The sequence below is a fragment of the Aptenodytes forsteri genome, unplaced genomic scaffold, assembly GCF_000699145.1.
Source record: "Aptenodytes forsteri isolate BGI_AS27 unplaced genomic scaffold, ASM69914v1 Scaffold155, whole genome shotgun sequence".
Taxonomy (NCBI): domain Eukaryota; kingdom Metazoa; phylum Chordata; class Aves; order Sphenisciformes; family Spheniscidae; genus Aptenodytes; species Aptenodytes forsteri.
Window position 1 is genome coordinate 7,119,002 of NW_008794446.1, and position 16,884 is coordinate 7,135,885.

The following is a 16,884-nucleotide window of genomic DNA, read 5'->3' on the forward strand; positions in this document are numbered from 1 at the left end:
ACTTTAATGTGCGGAATGAGCACAATTCAGTTTGAGATTGACTGGACTATATATTTTTTATTTTAATCTGATCTTGATGGACTTATAAATATTACCTGCTGAGCAAGTTCTAATGCTTATTTATTTGAAATTATTTTCTACACTAAAGTACATTAATCTTAAAAAGTATCTTCTAAAGGAAGTATGCAGGGAAGAAATAAAAATGTTGATATAATGCACAGACCTATCATATCATTTATAATAATGATGATTTTAAAACTGACAGACGTGGACCATGTTTCTCCAAATAAATCCAGGTAGACTTCCAGTTGCTGTGTTGGTCAATTTTTAAAGTCAGTTCTGCACTAATGTAAAAAGCTACTGATAAAAGTGTGAGTATTGCTCCTGGCCTGAAGATACAGGAATTTGTAATGTTGTCATTATTTTATTAAATGAGAAATATTACACTAACACGGCTGACAAGATTGCAGCCAGCACAGTGAGTTGTTTAATACGTTTTTAAAAATACAAATTCAAAATTGAAGCCACTAAAAATATTCATTGCTTTTGGTATGCAAATGACAATTGGATTTACTATGGGGATTAAGAACCAGCCAAAATCCTGAAGGAGAATTAAGGGCAACCTAAAACTTCCTTCCGAGCATTTCCCCTTTATTTTCCTTCGTCATGATTTTGCTATGAGATGTTTCTGTGTATTATAAATTCTGTATAAGGAAGAAGTTACTATTTTTAATAGATCTGATGATAACTTTATTTTTTTACAATACATAGCTTTTATTATTTTTGGTTACATTTATGATTGATCATTTATATAGCATTTACATAAGCCATAACAAAACAGACCGTAGTGACCAAAATAGCTACAGCAAAGGAACAAAGTGGCTGTGCTTTTAAAATAGAGGGTGACAACATGACAGTTTCTTGCGCTTGGGAACTCACCAGACTATTTCCTCCTTTAGGTATCGAGACTGTGTCCCACGGCTAAACTTGTCTTTCACGTGGGAATTGCTTTTGTCAAATGTGAAAGGGTAAACAATAGCATTTCCCCATAATGCCAGTTTCATGGAGCCTAAAATGCTTAGAAAACAATTGATAACCTGGAAGTTGTCAGAGTAAAGAAAAGAATAATCATTTATATCTTGAAATGTCACCTATAGCCTGCTTGTATACAGTAGCTCTTTTGTTCATTATTAGTGTGATGGCTTCCAGAAACAATGTGTTCTTGCAAAGGGACCTGGGTCTCTTTTTTTCTAAAAAATGCCTAAAAAGCAAGTGAAATCATTGGTGACTGCTTAGAAATGGGGCAAGTGCGCTCTTTAGCATTTGCAAGTCTTCAAAAGAATTACAATACAGAATCCTCTTTTTTACGAGGCTACTTTGTGAGAAGACATTTGATGGCAAGGTGGGTGGTGATGACAGGACGTTATGAATTTTCCATGGCCTTGGGAGCTGGAGTGTGATGACTTGTAGCAGCCAGTTGCCAGGCAATATGAGTTTGGGACAAAAAAAAAAAAAGAGATGTGGCAATTAGACTGTTCCTCTGTGAAATTGTTGTGAATCGCGATGATGTGTATCACTGCTGGGTGGACGTCCTGCCAGCCTGGTCTCGACCAGCGCTTGAAGGGCCACGCTGTGCAAGGGTGTCGTAACATCCCGATGTGGTTGCCCATGTTGGGAGGCACAGAGAAACCTCACTGGAAACGTTTGAGGAAAGCAGTTCTTGGTGGCCAGATAAAAACTACTGATGTCACTTTTGAGGTCCTCAGATGACTGGAGAATCTCATCGGTGTGGGGAGTTTCTCTGCCTTCTGTTGTGTAATATATTATTTAGGGAGAAAGGTGTGAATTATATTTCTTTGGTTTTTTAAGTGTTAAAATTAAAGCTTGTATTTATATTTTTGTACTGATTAATAAAAATAAGTGAACAGACAACATAATCATAACAAAGGGCAAAAATGGACGGAATGCAAAAGCATACCCCAAAATGAACAAATTGTAATGTTTTCCACCCATTTGCCATTGTTTGCTTTTGGAAATGCAAATTTTCCCTCCTTACCACCCCAGGTCGGCTGAGTGCTCTGACACCAGCATCCCCTTCTCCCCGCTGTGACCTGCCCTGTCGCTCCCCTGGGCCAAACTCTGCCTGCAATGAAGTTCCTTGGGGGCACTGAGAGCAGAGTTTGGCCCGGCAGGGCAGCGTTTGCGGGCAGGCACGAGGGCTGGGGCTGAGCCTGGGGGGCTGCCCTGGGCGCTGAGCCCTGCACTGTGCATGCTGGCGGCCAGGGCAGCCCCTCGGCTTTGGGGTGGGCGGAGCGCGGCATTGGAAACTCCCCTCCTTGGCTTCACTGCAAAAATGAACAGGAGAAAACGGGTGGTTTGCAAAAGAGAATAATCCTCAGGTTGACCAAGGCCTTGAAAAACCAGCTGATTGCAGCAGAGAAATTATTGAAAGTATGTGAATGGTGACTGGATCTAAGTTTTAAGCAAAAAAGTTTTTCTTAATATGAAAACCCATCTTTAGTGTATGGCTATAAAAAAATTAAAATTAATCACAAATAACTCACAGAATGTGTGATTTGCCTTTGTTGTGTCATCTTGTCCGCCTTCATTTTGGATATCTGCGCTGGGGTGTCCATCAGGGACTGCTGATAAATGTGAAATGGGGAGCTCTTCTCAGCGTGTGTATGTGGACATGTGTCAGACGGTGCCTGTTCATAGACAGACTGTGTTGTGAAAAATGAGAACTGTGCAAAAATCAAGGCGAGGTATCAATGAGAAGAGGGCAGTCTTCTTGGCTGCAAGGCAAATATTGTTGTCCGTGTCACTGTGTAGGTATTTGATGAAGAATTTACTTTACAGCCTCTCTCATGAGCATTACTGTTTGGGAAGAGAGAACAAATTGTCTACTACACTGTAAACAAAAAATAGCATTGCCTGTGGAAATTACAGACTTGCAGCTCAGAAAAGCCCAAACTGGTCTTTGCAGGGTCATGACTATGCTGGAATTAATTTCGAGGGGTAAGAGTATAGCAAAAATAGCCTACTTTAAAAGTGCTTTTAGTACTATGGGGTTCATGCACACTGCATAAGCTGGTGGTACATAGGTGCTTACGTTTTCTGGAGAGTTTTTATTTACAGCTGGTAACAGAATGATTGTGAAGATGGAAATGTCTGATAGTCAGTTTTTCTGAAAGGATAGAGAATAATCTTCCAAACACAGAATGTCAGAAATTCAGCTGATATTATACTTGAACTTGGTGTACTGCTATCTATTGCAGTCTAAAAGAAAATACTTGCAAAGAGTTGGTTTCTGCTTTGTTTTGTTTTGGTTTATTTCATATTTTGTAATGTGTGTCTTACCATGTTAGTAACTGCTGATCCTGGCAGTGTCCTTGAAGGGAAAGACTGCAAATAATTGGTTCTTGCGAGACCGGGGAATTTGAGGGAATCTGCAGAGCATTTGCATTTGTGACATTGCTCAGGAGCTCCCCGGATTCTCCATCACTGCTTTAAAGGGACCCAAATACCAAAAAGGATGATGTGAGAGTTGCAAAAGTGACAGAAAGATGTTGCCGTATAATGTGCATAAACGTTGCAAATACCTTGATCTTTGTCAGAACAGCCTTCAGCTCTGTATGAAATGGGGGAAGGAGTGGCAAAGGGTTGAAATGAGGATGAGAAAGATGCGTTGTTTTCCTTCTTTCAAGGATGACTTTAGCATGATGTTTACAGAGTGTTTTTGAAATGCCCTTCTGGGAGGCCCTTGAACAGAAGCAGAACAGATGAGATGCGCTTCCAATACTCATTGTCACTGACTGTCATGGAAATGTGTTTTATTACATTGCGTTCGTATGAATGTCAGTAGATAAAACAGGAGCGGTGTTGCTATGCTCTGTGGCCTGCTAGCACTCAGCTTTGGCCCCTGCCGCCAGGGTTTCCAGCGTCTGTGGCTGCCGGAGGACACGGGCACATTTCTCTCCAGCGCAGTTTTGGCAGGCAGGCTGTGGTGTGGTTTGGCCAGGCCTTGTTGTGTTCAGCCAAATATGTGAAACGCAAAAAGTGGAAGAATTTATGAAGACTTTGGGACATGTAACACAATGCTTTTGTGCTTATGGTTTCTGAGTTTAGATGATGTGAGTTTACTGAATATGATTTGTAACCGTACTCTTTAAAGTACGTAAATGATAAAAGTCACATTCACAGGTATCGTGGTGTAGAGAGCTGCATGGTGCTATCAGTGACACAGAGATACTCTGCTACAAGGGCGTCCTGCTAATTGTTAAAAACTTTGGTGTCACAGTTTGTTTCTCCTGATGATGCAAAACTCTGAGCTTTCATAGGAAGTCATTGCTTTTGATAAACGAATGTTGTAGGTGATGGAACTGAGGAAATCTTTAAACAATGTCATCACCGGGTCTTCACTGGTCATCCTAACCTGCTATTGCTGAGTAACGGGAGTACTCTGTACGTACCAGACGCTGTTAAGCAAACTGGAACGGTAAATAAAATCTGTGAACAATGAACTTGGTAGAACAGCCATAGCTGTTTACATCAGTAAAATGCTGGTAGGGATGATAATTAAACCCCCACAGTTACAGGAATGTAAAACGGAGGTGTTGTTTTGTCTTGTAGCTCAAGAGGCACCAGCCCTGCTGCGGCACCTTACGGATCAGACAGTGAACACCAGTAACTCGGCCATGTTGGAGTGCCAGGTTCGTGGCATCCCCGAGCCCCAGATATCCTGGTTTAAAAACCATGAGGAAATACAGCAAGAATCAGGTGAGAGCTCTGTGTACTCGCTTACCTTTTACAGCCTTTTTATTTACCTGTCTGCCTTCGGTAGCCACTTGCAGAGTCATTGGCATCGGTACCCGGATGTAAGGAAGGAGTATTGCCTGGGTGTTACAGGCAGGCAGGCAGCGGGACGGGTGCTCTGGGTTATTCCGTCTCCCTCCAAAACCTCAGCCAGGCTGGAGGTGTAGGCACAACGGGCCTCTGTGGAGTCAGTGGAAAAAATACAGCTCTCAATTTGCATCTTAGAAGAGTCATCTCCAGAGAAACATATTTCTCTCCATTTACTATAGAGGGAGCCTAAGGATCAGGTGTCTTGGCCAGCGTATAGCTAGGCAGGAGAAAACCAAGCTTGAGTGATGTGTGTAGGGAGTCTGTGGTCAGGCATGCAAAGTCTGTTCGAGGTTCACAGCCTAGCCACTGGACTAATAATGTATCTGGGGTCTCCAAAACTGAAATGCATCTGCCAGCAGCCAGGGAATCCAGGTCTCACGCAGCAGAAAGGAACAGCTTCCCAGGTGGCATGCTACAGCTACAGGAAAACTTCGGGAGATACTTACTGCTGTGTCCGGAATGTGGCTTCAAAGATCAGCTAAGGGTACATGTCCAGCTCTGATGGCACCACAGTCACGGAAGTGTTCCTTGGACATTTCAGGTGGAGATGAATGATGAGGGAAAAGGCAAAACCTTTCTCATGGGAATTCATCCACGTTTGGATCAGAAGCATGCAATGAGCTAGTGTTATAGGCTCAGCAAAAATGTTCAAGGAGGTTTGGTCTGCAGAACTTGAATCCCAAGTGTAGTCTTCAATAACAGTGTTTTAGAAAGTTTGTGTTTAAGGTTCTGTCCTGTGTTATTGGAAATTACTATAGCATGAATAAAGGCAACTGGGAAAAACTCTGAGGATTTCTCCGAGTGAGTTATAAGCCTGTGCAGACTTGCAGGACACACACTAAACTTAATATGGAGCCAGGTTCCATGAAGCTTGACAGTGATCACATCATTGTAATATGCATTATTAACACTACCTTCTAAAATGACTGTTAGGTATCTAGCTTGGGTGTAATGCAACATATAAAGTTAGGAGCCAGGAAGATGTCTCTAGAGAGTAGGTCAGAGCACTTTAGTTAGGTGCCTGAAATAGATGGTGGGAATGCATTTTGATGGGAGAGTAGTTCTGATTGAGCCAAACACACAAGTGTGTACTTGACTGCACATTTCCTGGCTATACAGTGCCTTAAAGGCAGCCCTGAGGCCAAATCTGCTGCCTGCCTCTTCCTCGCTTGCTGGAGTGTTGCCCAGGCTGGCTTCTGGGTTGACCCATCTGGAATCAACAAGGTGTTTTTCAACACCTTGTTTTCACTTCAGATAACTCCTATGTTTTAGGGTATACCTCATGGGACCTCTCTGTGCACTAGCTGGGGTCCATCCAAGAAGGGGCCCATCATTCCATGCCACATGGGCAAGTGAGATTTGGAGTGAGTCTGCTGCCCATAAGGCCGGTGTGGATGCGTGGAGCTGGGTCTTGGAAGTGCTCTAAGCTCGAGCTGCTTCTGGTGCAGACCTACGCCTGTAAGTGCAGTGCTAAGTAATCAGACCACCCATTTTCCAAAACTTGGAGACATGCTGAAGAACTCACTTGGATGAAAGTCTAGGCACAGTGCTAATCAATATACATGATACCAGGTGCTCCCAAGATCATTCCCTTAGGCTGAGCCTTTTCACTTACACAAGTGCTTTGTAAACACTGATTTCCAAAAGATTCCCAAAACATTCAAGTACAGATAACATTGTGCTGTGCAGTCTGTGGCTCAGATTTCTTTTGAGAAGAACTTGAAGCAGATATTATTACACAAGGGCCTGTTTTTGTTTATATCCTGGCTCCCTCTCATTGCAAAATATTTCATTTCACAGGAATAATTTTGGGGCCCGGAAGCCGAATGCTGTTTATTGAAAGAGTAAAAGAGGAGGACGAAGGACTTTACCAGTGTATAGCAACCAACTTAAAAGGGTCCGTGGAGAGTGCAGCATATGTGACGGTACAAGGTAAAGCATGACATTAAATGGGAAGAGCAAGCTTGCCAGGGTGATGTTCTTACTCAGGTGGGGGTATGACTTGGGGCTCAGGCAGTGATCTCTGAAGGCAGCAATTTGAAGGAAGTCCTAGCAAGGGAAGCGTACCAGGTTGGAAAGGAAACCTAGCAGGAAATGCTAACTCAGAGCGTGTTTACACTGACCTAAAAAGAAGAATTGCTTCAACCCAACAAAGATCAGGTCAGGGTAGAAGAGAAATGTAAATTTAGTATCATCAAAACAAACAAAAAACAGAATAAGGAACACTCTCCTACCCACTCATTTTCCCATTTCAGGTTAATTCCATAGAAATTAGAGGCCTGGGATATTTTAATTTGTTTATTTTCAGTGTAAAGTGAACTGCCAAATTGAACTAGAAGATTAGTGATAGCTACACACGCATTTTTCAAAGGTACTTGTTGTAAGAAGTAGGTATGATCTAGTTATTTCTGTAACCATTACCTAGGTTATTTTGCTATTCATTTCATGTCCAGTGTTGTTCTGCCTTCTGCCAAGCTTGACTCAGGCCTGTGGGAGTGACTTCTATCAAGTAATTTTACATTGCATAAAAATAAAGTTTATCCAGTGACTTTTCAGTTTCATTGAATACCCTATTTGGTTTATATTATGAGATAAGAGAAGTAGGTTGACATTCTCCATATAAGTCAGTGCCATGTATTAGTTGAATTTGACATAACCTATCTTACTGATCTCATGTGTTAAGTAAATAGTCCTAAACGCATTTAGTTTCTCTTTATAGAAGACAATTTGACTACCACCAGCTCTCTCAGGCAGGGATTATGTCTTTGTGGATGTTCTCATACAATTGCTAAATGTATCTGAATACTACTGAGTATTTGGACACTACCCTACAGCAGAAGACAATTACAGCTAGTAAATCAGTATTGATTTTCTGCCATGAGTGTGTTAGCAGTCTCAGTTAATGGTGATTGTTGATGATACAATGATGTTTTTGATTTAGAAGGTCAGGGATAAGTATATGTACGTGTGGGCTGGTCTAACTGCTGTAATCAAGGAGTTAAAAACGCCTATCTCCTTATGAATAATGCTAAGGTTTTTACGGCCACTATAATAGCTAAAAGAATAACTTGTGCCTAAGTGCATCCTACTAATTGATAGTCCTAGGTAATGTAATTCATTATTGTATTGATTTTTAACATCATTGTAGCTTGGCTATTTATTACAACCACAAGCATTCTGTCGGATGGCTTCTAGGAAGTCATATCTCCTAGTCGGTGATCCAGAGGAGAGGAAAGTCAGCAGCCAGGAAAGCTGCTTCTCTGGTTACATGTCCTGGGGGACCACTGGCAATGTTCTTGTGTGACTCCTATGGGAGCTCTTAGACAAGCAGGAGATGAAGTCCACCGTATTAAAATCTATAGCTTTGAGGCTGCATAAGAAAAAGAGAGAGAGTTTGTCTTATCTACTATGATCAAGAAAAATACCTTTCCACCCTCTCTCTTCCTACTGCCTGAGGTCATTCCTACGCTGAACTGGAGTGTCTGTCCCTCTCCCAATCAACAGCAGCCTCTCACCCCATCCCTGAGCCTGGAGGGGCAAGATCAGGGATTAAACGTGGGTCTCTCTCTAGGCTTTGCCACTTGCTTGCCTTTCTGAGAAATACAGACCTTGCAACTGCTGCTGTGAGTACCAAAGCCTTCCCTCTGTCCCAGTGGCTCTTGGAGCGCAGGGCTGCAGATCAAAGGGAGTGGAGCAATGCCTCGTGCCGATGGCCGTGTTTAGCAGATTGGAAGAGTAGTTTGTGAATGAGTCAGGAAGGAAACTGTCTGCTCTCTTTATTTCCTCTGAAAAAACGTTCTTATACTCACAGATAAAACAATGTGTTATTTTTGTATCCGAGATGGATGAATGGATGGTGGAATCCAAGGGCTGTCTTTAAATAATTGCAGCCTGTGTTTGGTTTGGAAGCCATGCTTGCCGGGCTGTCTGAGGAGGAGAGGGGCCACGTTTGTGGACATGTCAGAGCAAGCTGTCCGCTTGCTCTCGGCTGAGGAACTGAAGAGGCAGTGAATCTGCAAGGACTGAACAGGAACAGCAAATGGGTGTCAGAGCACCCAGCAAGCGGAGGGGACTGTGTCCCTAAAAACCTGGGGACACAAGCTGCTGGCCACAGGGGAAACACAGGCTGTCTTGGGCAGCTCTCGTTTGAGGGGACGCCCAGCTGCACAGCGTCTGCCCTGCTTGCAGAGTGGGTAACTTGCCATGAAAGCCTTGCCTTGCTTCTCCTCCTGGAGACCCTTGCACCCCTTCTCAGCGGGAGCCAGCGATACAGCTGGTTGCAGAGGTGCTGCACAGCTTGAAGGGGATGTGTTGATGAAGGAAGGAGCATCTTTCACAGCTCATGCTCACTGAAATCCGGATGTATAACAAGCAAATGAATACAGCAACATGCGCTGTCTTAAAGCTGATGCTTGATAAGTTAATGTGATCCCTGCTGATAAGAAAGGAAAACATCACATTTATTAAGCATTCACTGAATATTCCAACATTATGAAAAGGGTGTTTGCTTTTTAAATAACTGTTTTTCTGTCTATCTACCTTTCTGACTTTGTATCTCAAAAAGTTGTTGTGCCTTTTGGGTCACTTTGACTCCAAAGTCATCAGGAAAGTTTCCATGAAGTTTAACTGGAATTCCCTCAACTACTGAATGAGGTTCAGCCTGGGTTATGTGGGTGACTGTAAGAGAAAAGGTGAACATCAGGGGACACTTAGACTCCTGTTACCTAAGAAAACCACCAAAGGGGATTGGAAGGGAGTACTGGAGGTCTCTAGTTCAACCTCAGCTCAAACCAGGATCATCACCAACACTACATCCAGTCAGTGATGGCTTTGTCTGGCCAGGTCGTGAAAACCTCCAAGGATGGAAATTCCTCAGCATCTCTGAGCACCTATCCCAGTGCTGCACTGCCGTGATCATGGGCTACACGGATTAAGCAGGGTAGATCACATTGGTGTAGGGCTGAGGGATGCTTTGGGCGCAGCAGAGTGGTGCTGATGCCCCAGGCATTGCTTTTTTCCTGGTTGACACCTGACACGGAGCTGCACCTCAACGTTCAGAGTTGAAATTCTAATGACAGAGCCCATGCCAGCCCAAGGCTTGAGCTCATGCCTGCAGGGGTCAGCACATTAGTCCAGGCTCTCATCCCTGCCTGTCGCTGCTGAGAGAGGGAAGCTGCCGGTGGTGGCACTTCACTCACCCTCTCCTCGCCCCTCTGCATCACTGCAGAGACACAGGACGGTGGTGGTGGGAGCTTTCAGAGGGGCTCTGGGGCAGGAAGGGGGCTGCTGCTTGCTGCAGCACATCAGGTGGGTGGGGCAGAGCTGCACATGGCAGAAAGTCTGTGTCTGATGAGGTAGCTGGTGGGTAAAGGTCTGGGAGGGGTGTAAGGGGGAGCCAGAAATCTTGGGCTACCAGGTAGAGAGAGGGATTTGGTCCTGCTTACAGCCCCTTCAAACTCTGCTAATCGTAAGCCCTCTTCTGAGTGTCCTTCCCTGTCTGTTCTGCCTCAACTCAAACTTTTTCCTACCCAGCTGAGAGGCACTCAGCCAGCTTTGGCTGCAAGGCTTTTAGCAAGACTAGGAATCTGATATTTGATAACCCAGCCCAACCCCAGCCTGGAGAAATGCTTTCCAGTTGCCTAAATTTGCTCGGACATTTCAAAGACAGCACCTTTCACGTCTCTTCACTAACTCCTGGGCAGCATACGGTAGCCGTTAAGGAGTTGCTGCCTTCCACCCCAGGACTGGCTGTACCGTGCCTCACAGGTTTTCTGAGTCCTGCCATATGGAGCAGTGGCAACAAATGAACCTTCAGCCCCTCCAGGTTTTGCTGAATAAATGTCAGAAACTATTACTCGCCATCTGCACGGGTGCTGCTCAGAAGCAAGAGGAGAGTATCCGTATGTAAAAGGAAAGCCTGATGATGCCAGAGGATAGGCAAGCTGCATTAGGCTGTATCATTTATGCCATCATTATGTCCCATATCTAAATCAAGCCTTTAAAAAATACTTGTGAAAAATTAACACTCTTGGTATTTTGGAGAAATAGATACTTTGTATCTCCATTTGTAGTTGCAGTTGTATTTTTTCTTCAATGAGCTTTATTCTCAAAGCTCCAGAATGGACATGCCAGAGGAATCTTAGATATAGGGCATGAATGCAAATCTGATTATCACCTTTAGAGAGGGAAGATATTATGCTAGTTAAGCCACAGCTACAGTTACAATTCAACCGCTAAACAAAGCTCCATAGCTCCTAAAACTAGGCAACGCATCCCTCTGGGTTACCTGGTAAGCCCACCATCCCTTTTTCATGTGACACTGACCTGCCCAGGGTCTGAAACTGCTGCAAGTGCAGTTGACAAGACCACTGTGAAATCATGTTCAGAATTATTCCTCCTTGTCCTCTCATTTTCTCTCTCTGGAGGGTGTATCAGAATAAGAGGCAGAGCATGAGGGGGTTTTTGCATTTGCTACCAATCAGATGGAAAACATATTGTGGGAAGTGTGGTATTTTGACACGATCACAGGATTTGCAAAACAGACTGCTCTGAAACCATTTTACAAGTCCCTAAGTAGCAGTCTGAAATGAATTTTATTTTGGCTTTTTTTTAAGATCTGTCAGTGGGCTCTAATACTCTCCAGATTTCTAATGTTCATGTTTTCTTGCTGCTCCGTTTTCAGTCATTGTTTTTGTTTTTCCCTTTCTGTGCTTAATCTGTTCCCTGGTTTGGAGAGCTCTCCCATCTCCCTGCCAGCTGGGTTCTGCTGGGGACGGAGAGGGCCCCGTGTCCCCTCGGGGAGCCTGGCCCTATGCTGTTGGTGTGACCTGCAGGAGACCTGAGGGCACGGAGCCTGCCGGGGGACCAGCGGGTTGGAGGGAGCGCTGGGTCCTACACCCAGGGTTTCTGGCCACACTACTTGGTGGGGATTAGGATCAGGACCTCCGTGCCATGCTTTGCACAAGCTGAGCTCACAGGTGCCAGACTGGGTCCATCCAGACCATGCGAAGGAGAGCTCATTGACTGCTGCCAGGTGCACCACAAGCCTCCAAGGGAGCCCCCAGCTCCCCTCCAGAGGGGTTTTTGGTGAGGGCTGGCAGGTTTCCAGCACGGCTGGGATGGAGGTGCAGAATGCAGGGCTCAGCCATCAGCATGGAAGAGCTCACTGAGCTGAGGCAGAGCAGGCGCAGTGCCTGCGGAGAGGCATCAAACATTCTGGACAGCAAAACCCAAGCAGCAGCACTGCGGCATGCCCCGGGTCACACCTGGATTCACCGGTGTCTACACCAGCACAAGCCCTCCCTGGAGCTTCTCCTGCACGTTATCAGCACCTCTCACACTGCGGCATTGCCCCCGGGGAAGAGCCAGCAGAGGCACCCCCTCCACGCAGCCCCGTCCTCGCCCGAGGCTGCTGGGGATGGAGTGTTTCTGAGACCTCTGCTCCTCTCTCGGATGTGGGCTTGGCCAGATGGGTTTTGCTGTTGTAGGGAAGGGGGGGGGAGTGAAACTGCATGAGCAGGCCCACACACATTCTCACACAGAGAAAATCTGGCTAAAAATACCCTGCAGCTGAATTTCCACCTCAAAAGGAAATTATTATCTGAGTGGCTATCCTCAATCTGGTTTACTTCACCTCCTGCACCCCAAAGAAGAGCTGACTTCTTACTGAAAAACTTACAGACACATGAAATGTAATTTTGCTGTGTTCAGTAGAATGGCTTTGCTGGGGACACCATTTTTTTCCAGGCTCTGCGAGCCAGTCCAAACAGAGATTAATACCCCATTGAAAAGAAGCTGGTCCTTCCTGGTATTTTATTTTAATGGCAAAGAAACATAAAGTGCCCTTGCTTTGCAGGTCATTTTCTAAAATGTTTGCCACTTGATTTTCCCAGGCACATCAGAGAGGTCAAACCTGGAGCTAATAACCCTGACCTGTACCTGTGTGGCTGCGACGCTCTTTTGGCTCCTGTTGACCCTCTTCATTCGCAAGCTGAAGAGGGTAAGAACGGACGGGGAGCTCCCGGCAGCATCTGCCTCTCCTTACCAGCCCTTTGCTCGTGTTAGAAAATCCTTCCCAGGCCACTGGGATTGCTGAGTCTACAAAAAAAAAATCTGATTCATTTACTGCTCACCTTTGTTCCCTGTGCAATCACCAGGCTGCTGATGGGTGCCCAGGGAACTGTGACTCACAAGGCTGAGTATGATTAAGCCCAGAAGCAAAGCCTGGGTGGGGGCAAGGCTCTGAGACGTGCAAGCATTTGGGTGCCTGACTCCCACCAAAGGCATCCCCATTCCCTTAAAAGCTATGGGAGTTTGGCATCTTAATGTCTTTGAAGATCTGAGTGAGTGGGAATGACAGATCTTCACAGAGCGCGCTGGGGTCTGGTTTGCACACAGTGTCTGGTATAATTACATCACTTGCAAAGTGATATTTTACTGAAGTAGTTTTGGTGGTGCAGCCTCTAGAGCAGACGATCCTGTATCAGCATGATAATGTGAACTGCCCCTGCAGCTGACCCTCCTTCTTGTTCAAGGCTGACTGCAACGGTTTAAAGCCCCTTTTTGTTGACAGCACCATGTCTGCCTTCCGTGGTGTGTGCAGGTTAAACCACAGCAGCTCTCATAAGCAGAAAATGCAATTCTTCAGTAGTGCAGAAAGATCTCAGAGCAACTCGCAGGAGCAGATGGATTTGAGGGAAGGGAGGTATTGGGGCAATGGGGTGCACTGTAGGACATGAGATGAGGAATGGCTGCACATCCCCTTCTCCCCCACCACAGCGGTGCTGAGCCCTGGCTGCCCTCCTTCACCCAACTGGAGAGGTAACACAGCGTGGTGCCATGGGGATAAGCTCACAGCTGCCACAGCTGAGCATGTTCCAGCTGGCTGAGCTCCATGACGATTGCTAAAGTCTCACTGCAGCCCGCCAGACCATTTTATCTCCACCTGCATTAAGGCCTGCCTGTATTTTAGGTTTTACACGGAGAACTTTTATTGACCGATGGGAATGCAGGACCAGACCTCCAAACCAGGGCAGTATGGCAGCAGTCACTCTGCCTGCCTTCCTACTGCCACAAACTTTCGTAAGAAGAAATGCATGGGAGTTTTAGGGGAGAGAAAAATTGACGTCAGCTGAAGCTGTGGAGAAACTTCATAGCTATAGAGAAATTGCAAAGCAAGTGGGACCAGTTCTGACTGCTCACCAGTAATGATGAAGCAATTCATAACATGACTGCAAACCCTTGGAAAAATGCAAGTTTTAAAAGTAGCAAAGGGTTGCAGATTTTTTTTTATTGTTATGATACCAAAACTTGACTTTGCTTGTTAGATTGTTAAAAGACAATAAAAATAATCGTCATTGCTGTAGAACAAGGGACTTGAAGCAGATGACATGTGAAGGCTTCTTGCCAGACGAGGCTTTCCAGCTAGTGTTGGTCTATGTTTATGGTCTTCTGTGTGTTTCTGTTACAAACCCTTACTTTCAAGGATTTAGGTCTGGAATTAGCTCTAAATTAAATTTCATATACAAATTACATTGCCACAACAGAAAAAAATACTTTTATGCTCTCTGAGAGCATTTTCTTAAAGCCTATCTGTTACATATACAGGGACAAATGCTATACCTAACAATCCTTTATCATTCAAAATGTTGTTCAAATCTCTAATTGTGCCAAAGATTAGGTATTCAGTGCATCTGAATAAAGAAACGTAGGAAGCTCTCTGCACCTTCCCACTCCCCTACGGCTCTTCCTGGGATGGGTCCACTTAAAAGCTCTTCTAAAGTGACTGGTAGGAGCAGTCTGGTACACGTCTCTATCAAGAAATGCTCTTTTTGGAGCACCACACACACTTCTGTTTCTATCCATATCCCACTTATCCATGTCCTGTCCAGAGTCAGTGAATGGTTTGGAGCCAGGCTTTATGCCACCTGACTTTTCCCCAAGCATCGGTGTAATCCTTCTTGGTACTAACCTTCTGCATACTTGGGATGGTGAAAGGCAACTAAAACAGGAGCTATTAGCTACTGTCATTTTAGTCTAGTTATGTCTGTAACCAAAGCATACACAGCTAGTAATGTTCTTCTCAAACAAATGCCTGGAAACGCATGTATTAGGGACATATTTCCAAGATGTAGAGGAGGAAAGTTGAAAGTCACAGGGGGCAGTTAAAGCAACAACAAAAGAATATCTAGATATATCTGTGTGTTTGTGTATGTGCCCATGTGTTGTTTCCATGAGTTTAGGAAAAGCAACATGAAGGGGCTCAGTTCAACAGATTTTCCATAAATTCCAACTAATAGCCAGGAAATCAGAGCAAACACTAGACCTTTTCTATAGAAATATAAGTACTCCTGTGTCAAGAAAAGTCCAGTGGATTAGGGTGGCAATCTAGGTGCTCTTTGAAGGAAAATACATTTCAAACGGATGGACTGCAGAAAACTTTGAGATTAGGTTCATCTTTCCTTACATTTCTCATGTGAAGTGGATAAGCCATTTGCTCAGGAGAAACTGAACTTCTGGCAAATTAATTTGAAATTATGTGTTTGAAATTATATGTTTGAGTCTGGGTGTTTATGAATTCCTCCAAACTCAAATAATTTCAGTAAATTAATCAGAAATAATACCAAAGAAATAAAAATTTCTGAAAATTTGTGAACAGTTTCTGAAATGTATAATGTCTAGTCTCCTGGCGACTAGTCTTGCACAACTTCTAACCACATATGACCTATCTTTGCCGGCTATATGGAAAAATAAACACTGGCAGGGGGACTCCGTCTGTTGCATATGGCCACTTCTTCCTTTGCACAATCATGAAGGAAAGTTATTTTTACCAGCAATCTGGCAGTTGAACTCCGTCTGTTGCATATGGCCACTTCTTCCTTTGCACAATCATGAAGGAAAGTTATTTTTACCAGCAATGTTTAGTCATTTGCTGAAAATATTTCTCTTGACTGTGCAGAGGGCCTGTATCATAACACCATATGTTAATACAGCTCCACATGGATTTCATTGAAGAAACCGATATGTCACATATGAGGAAAGCTAGAAGACAGAGTTTCTTTTACATAAAAAATCTTGCAATATTTAAAAAAGCCAAAGGGAGCTTAACTAAACCATCTATAGGACTGTGAAACACGCAGCTCCGTGGACAGAATTAACCTGAAATCCTTGATCCAAACAGGAAGATGCTGACAGATACCCTTATCCTCTTTTACATTTTGCCATATTCTTTGTTTTCTAGCCTTCTTCCTCTGAAATGAAGACCAACCATTACCTGTCAATCATAATGGATCCTGATGAAGTCCCCTTAGATGAGCAATGTGAACGTCTGCCTTATGATGCCAGCAAGTGGGAGATTGCAAGGGAAAGGCTTAAACTAGGTAATATTGGCATACTTCACATTGGGTTTGCAGTGACTGAATGAGATGTGTTTGTACAGGTAAAGAGGAGCTGGGTGTGTTTTAGACAAGCAGCACAATGTACTGCCAGGTTCGATGTGAGCTATTCCATACCAAGTGCTCTGGTCTGTGACTGACATAGCATTCAGCAGACTGAAGAGGAAAGACCATCACATCAGGAGAGACGCTGGAGCTGAGTAACGCAGCCCGATCTGCCCCCTGTATAACAACCAGCGCCACTAAGAAAAGGTGCTGGGTGATAGTAGTCGACGACTCTCTTCTGAGAGGTACAGAGGCACCCATTTGTCGACCTGATGCACTCTCTAGAGGGGTGTGCTGCTTACCGGGGGCTCGCATCAGGGATGTCACCGAGAGGCTACCAAGCCTCGTACAATCCACTGACTGTTATCCACTGCTGCTGTTTCACATGGGCACCAGTGACCCAGCCAGAAGCAGTCTGAGGACTATCAAGAAGGACTACAGAGCCCTGGGAGTGGCAGTAAGGGACGCGGGAGTGCAGGTAGTTTTTTCATCAATCCTGACGGTCAAAGGGAAGGGGTTTGAAAGGGCCAGTTGAATCTGG

General features: G+C 44.6%; 1 protein-coding gene across 1 annotated transcript in view; it reads left to right on the forward strand.

Moving 5' to 3' along the window:
* The window catches only part of FLT1 (fms related tyrosine kinase 1), a 101,501-nt gene that overhangs the window by 53,927 nt on the left and 30,690 nt on the right, over positions 1-16,884 (forward strand). The window contains 4 exon segments of the mRNA XM_009290222.1: positions 4,633-4,779; positions 6,706-6,837; positions 12,798-12,904; positions 16,145-16,283. Of these exon segments, the coding sequence (XP_009288497.1) occupies positions 4,633-4,779; positions 6,706-6,837; positions 12,798-12,904; positions 16,145-16,283 (525 nt within the window).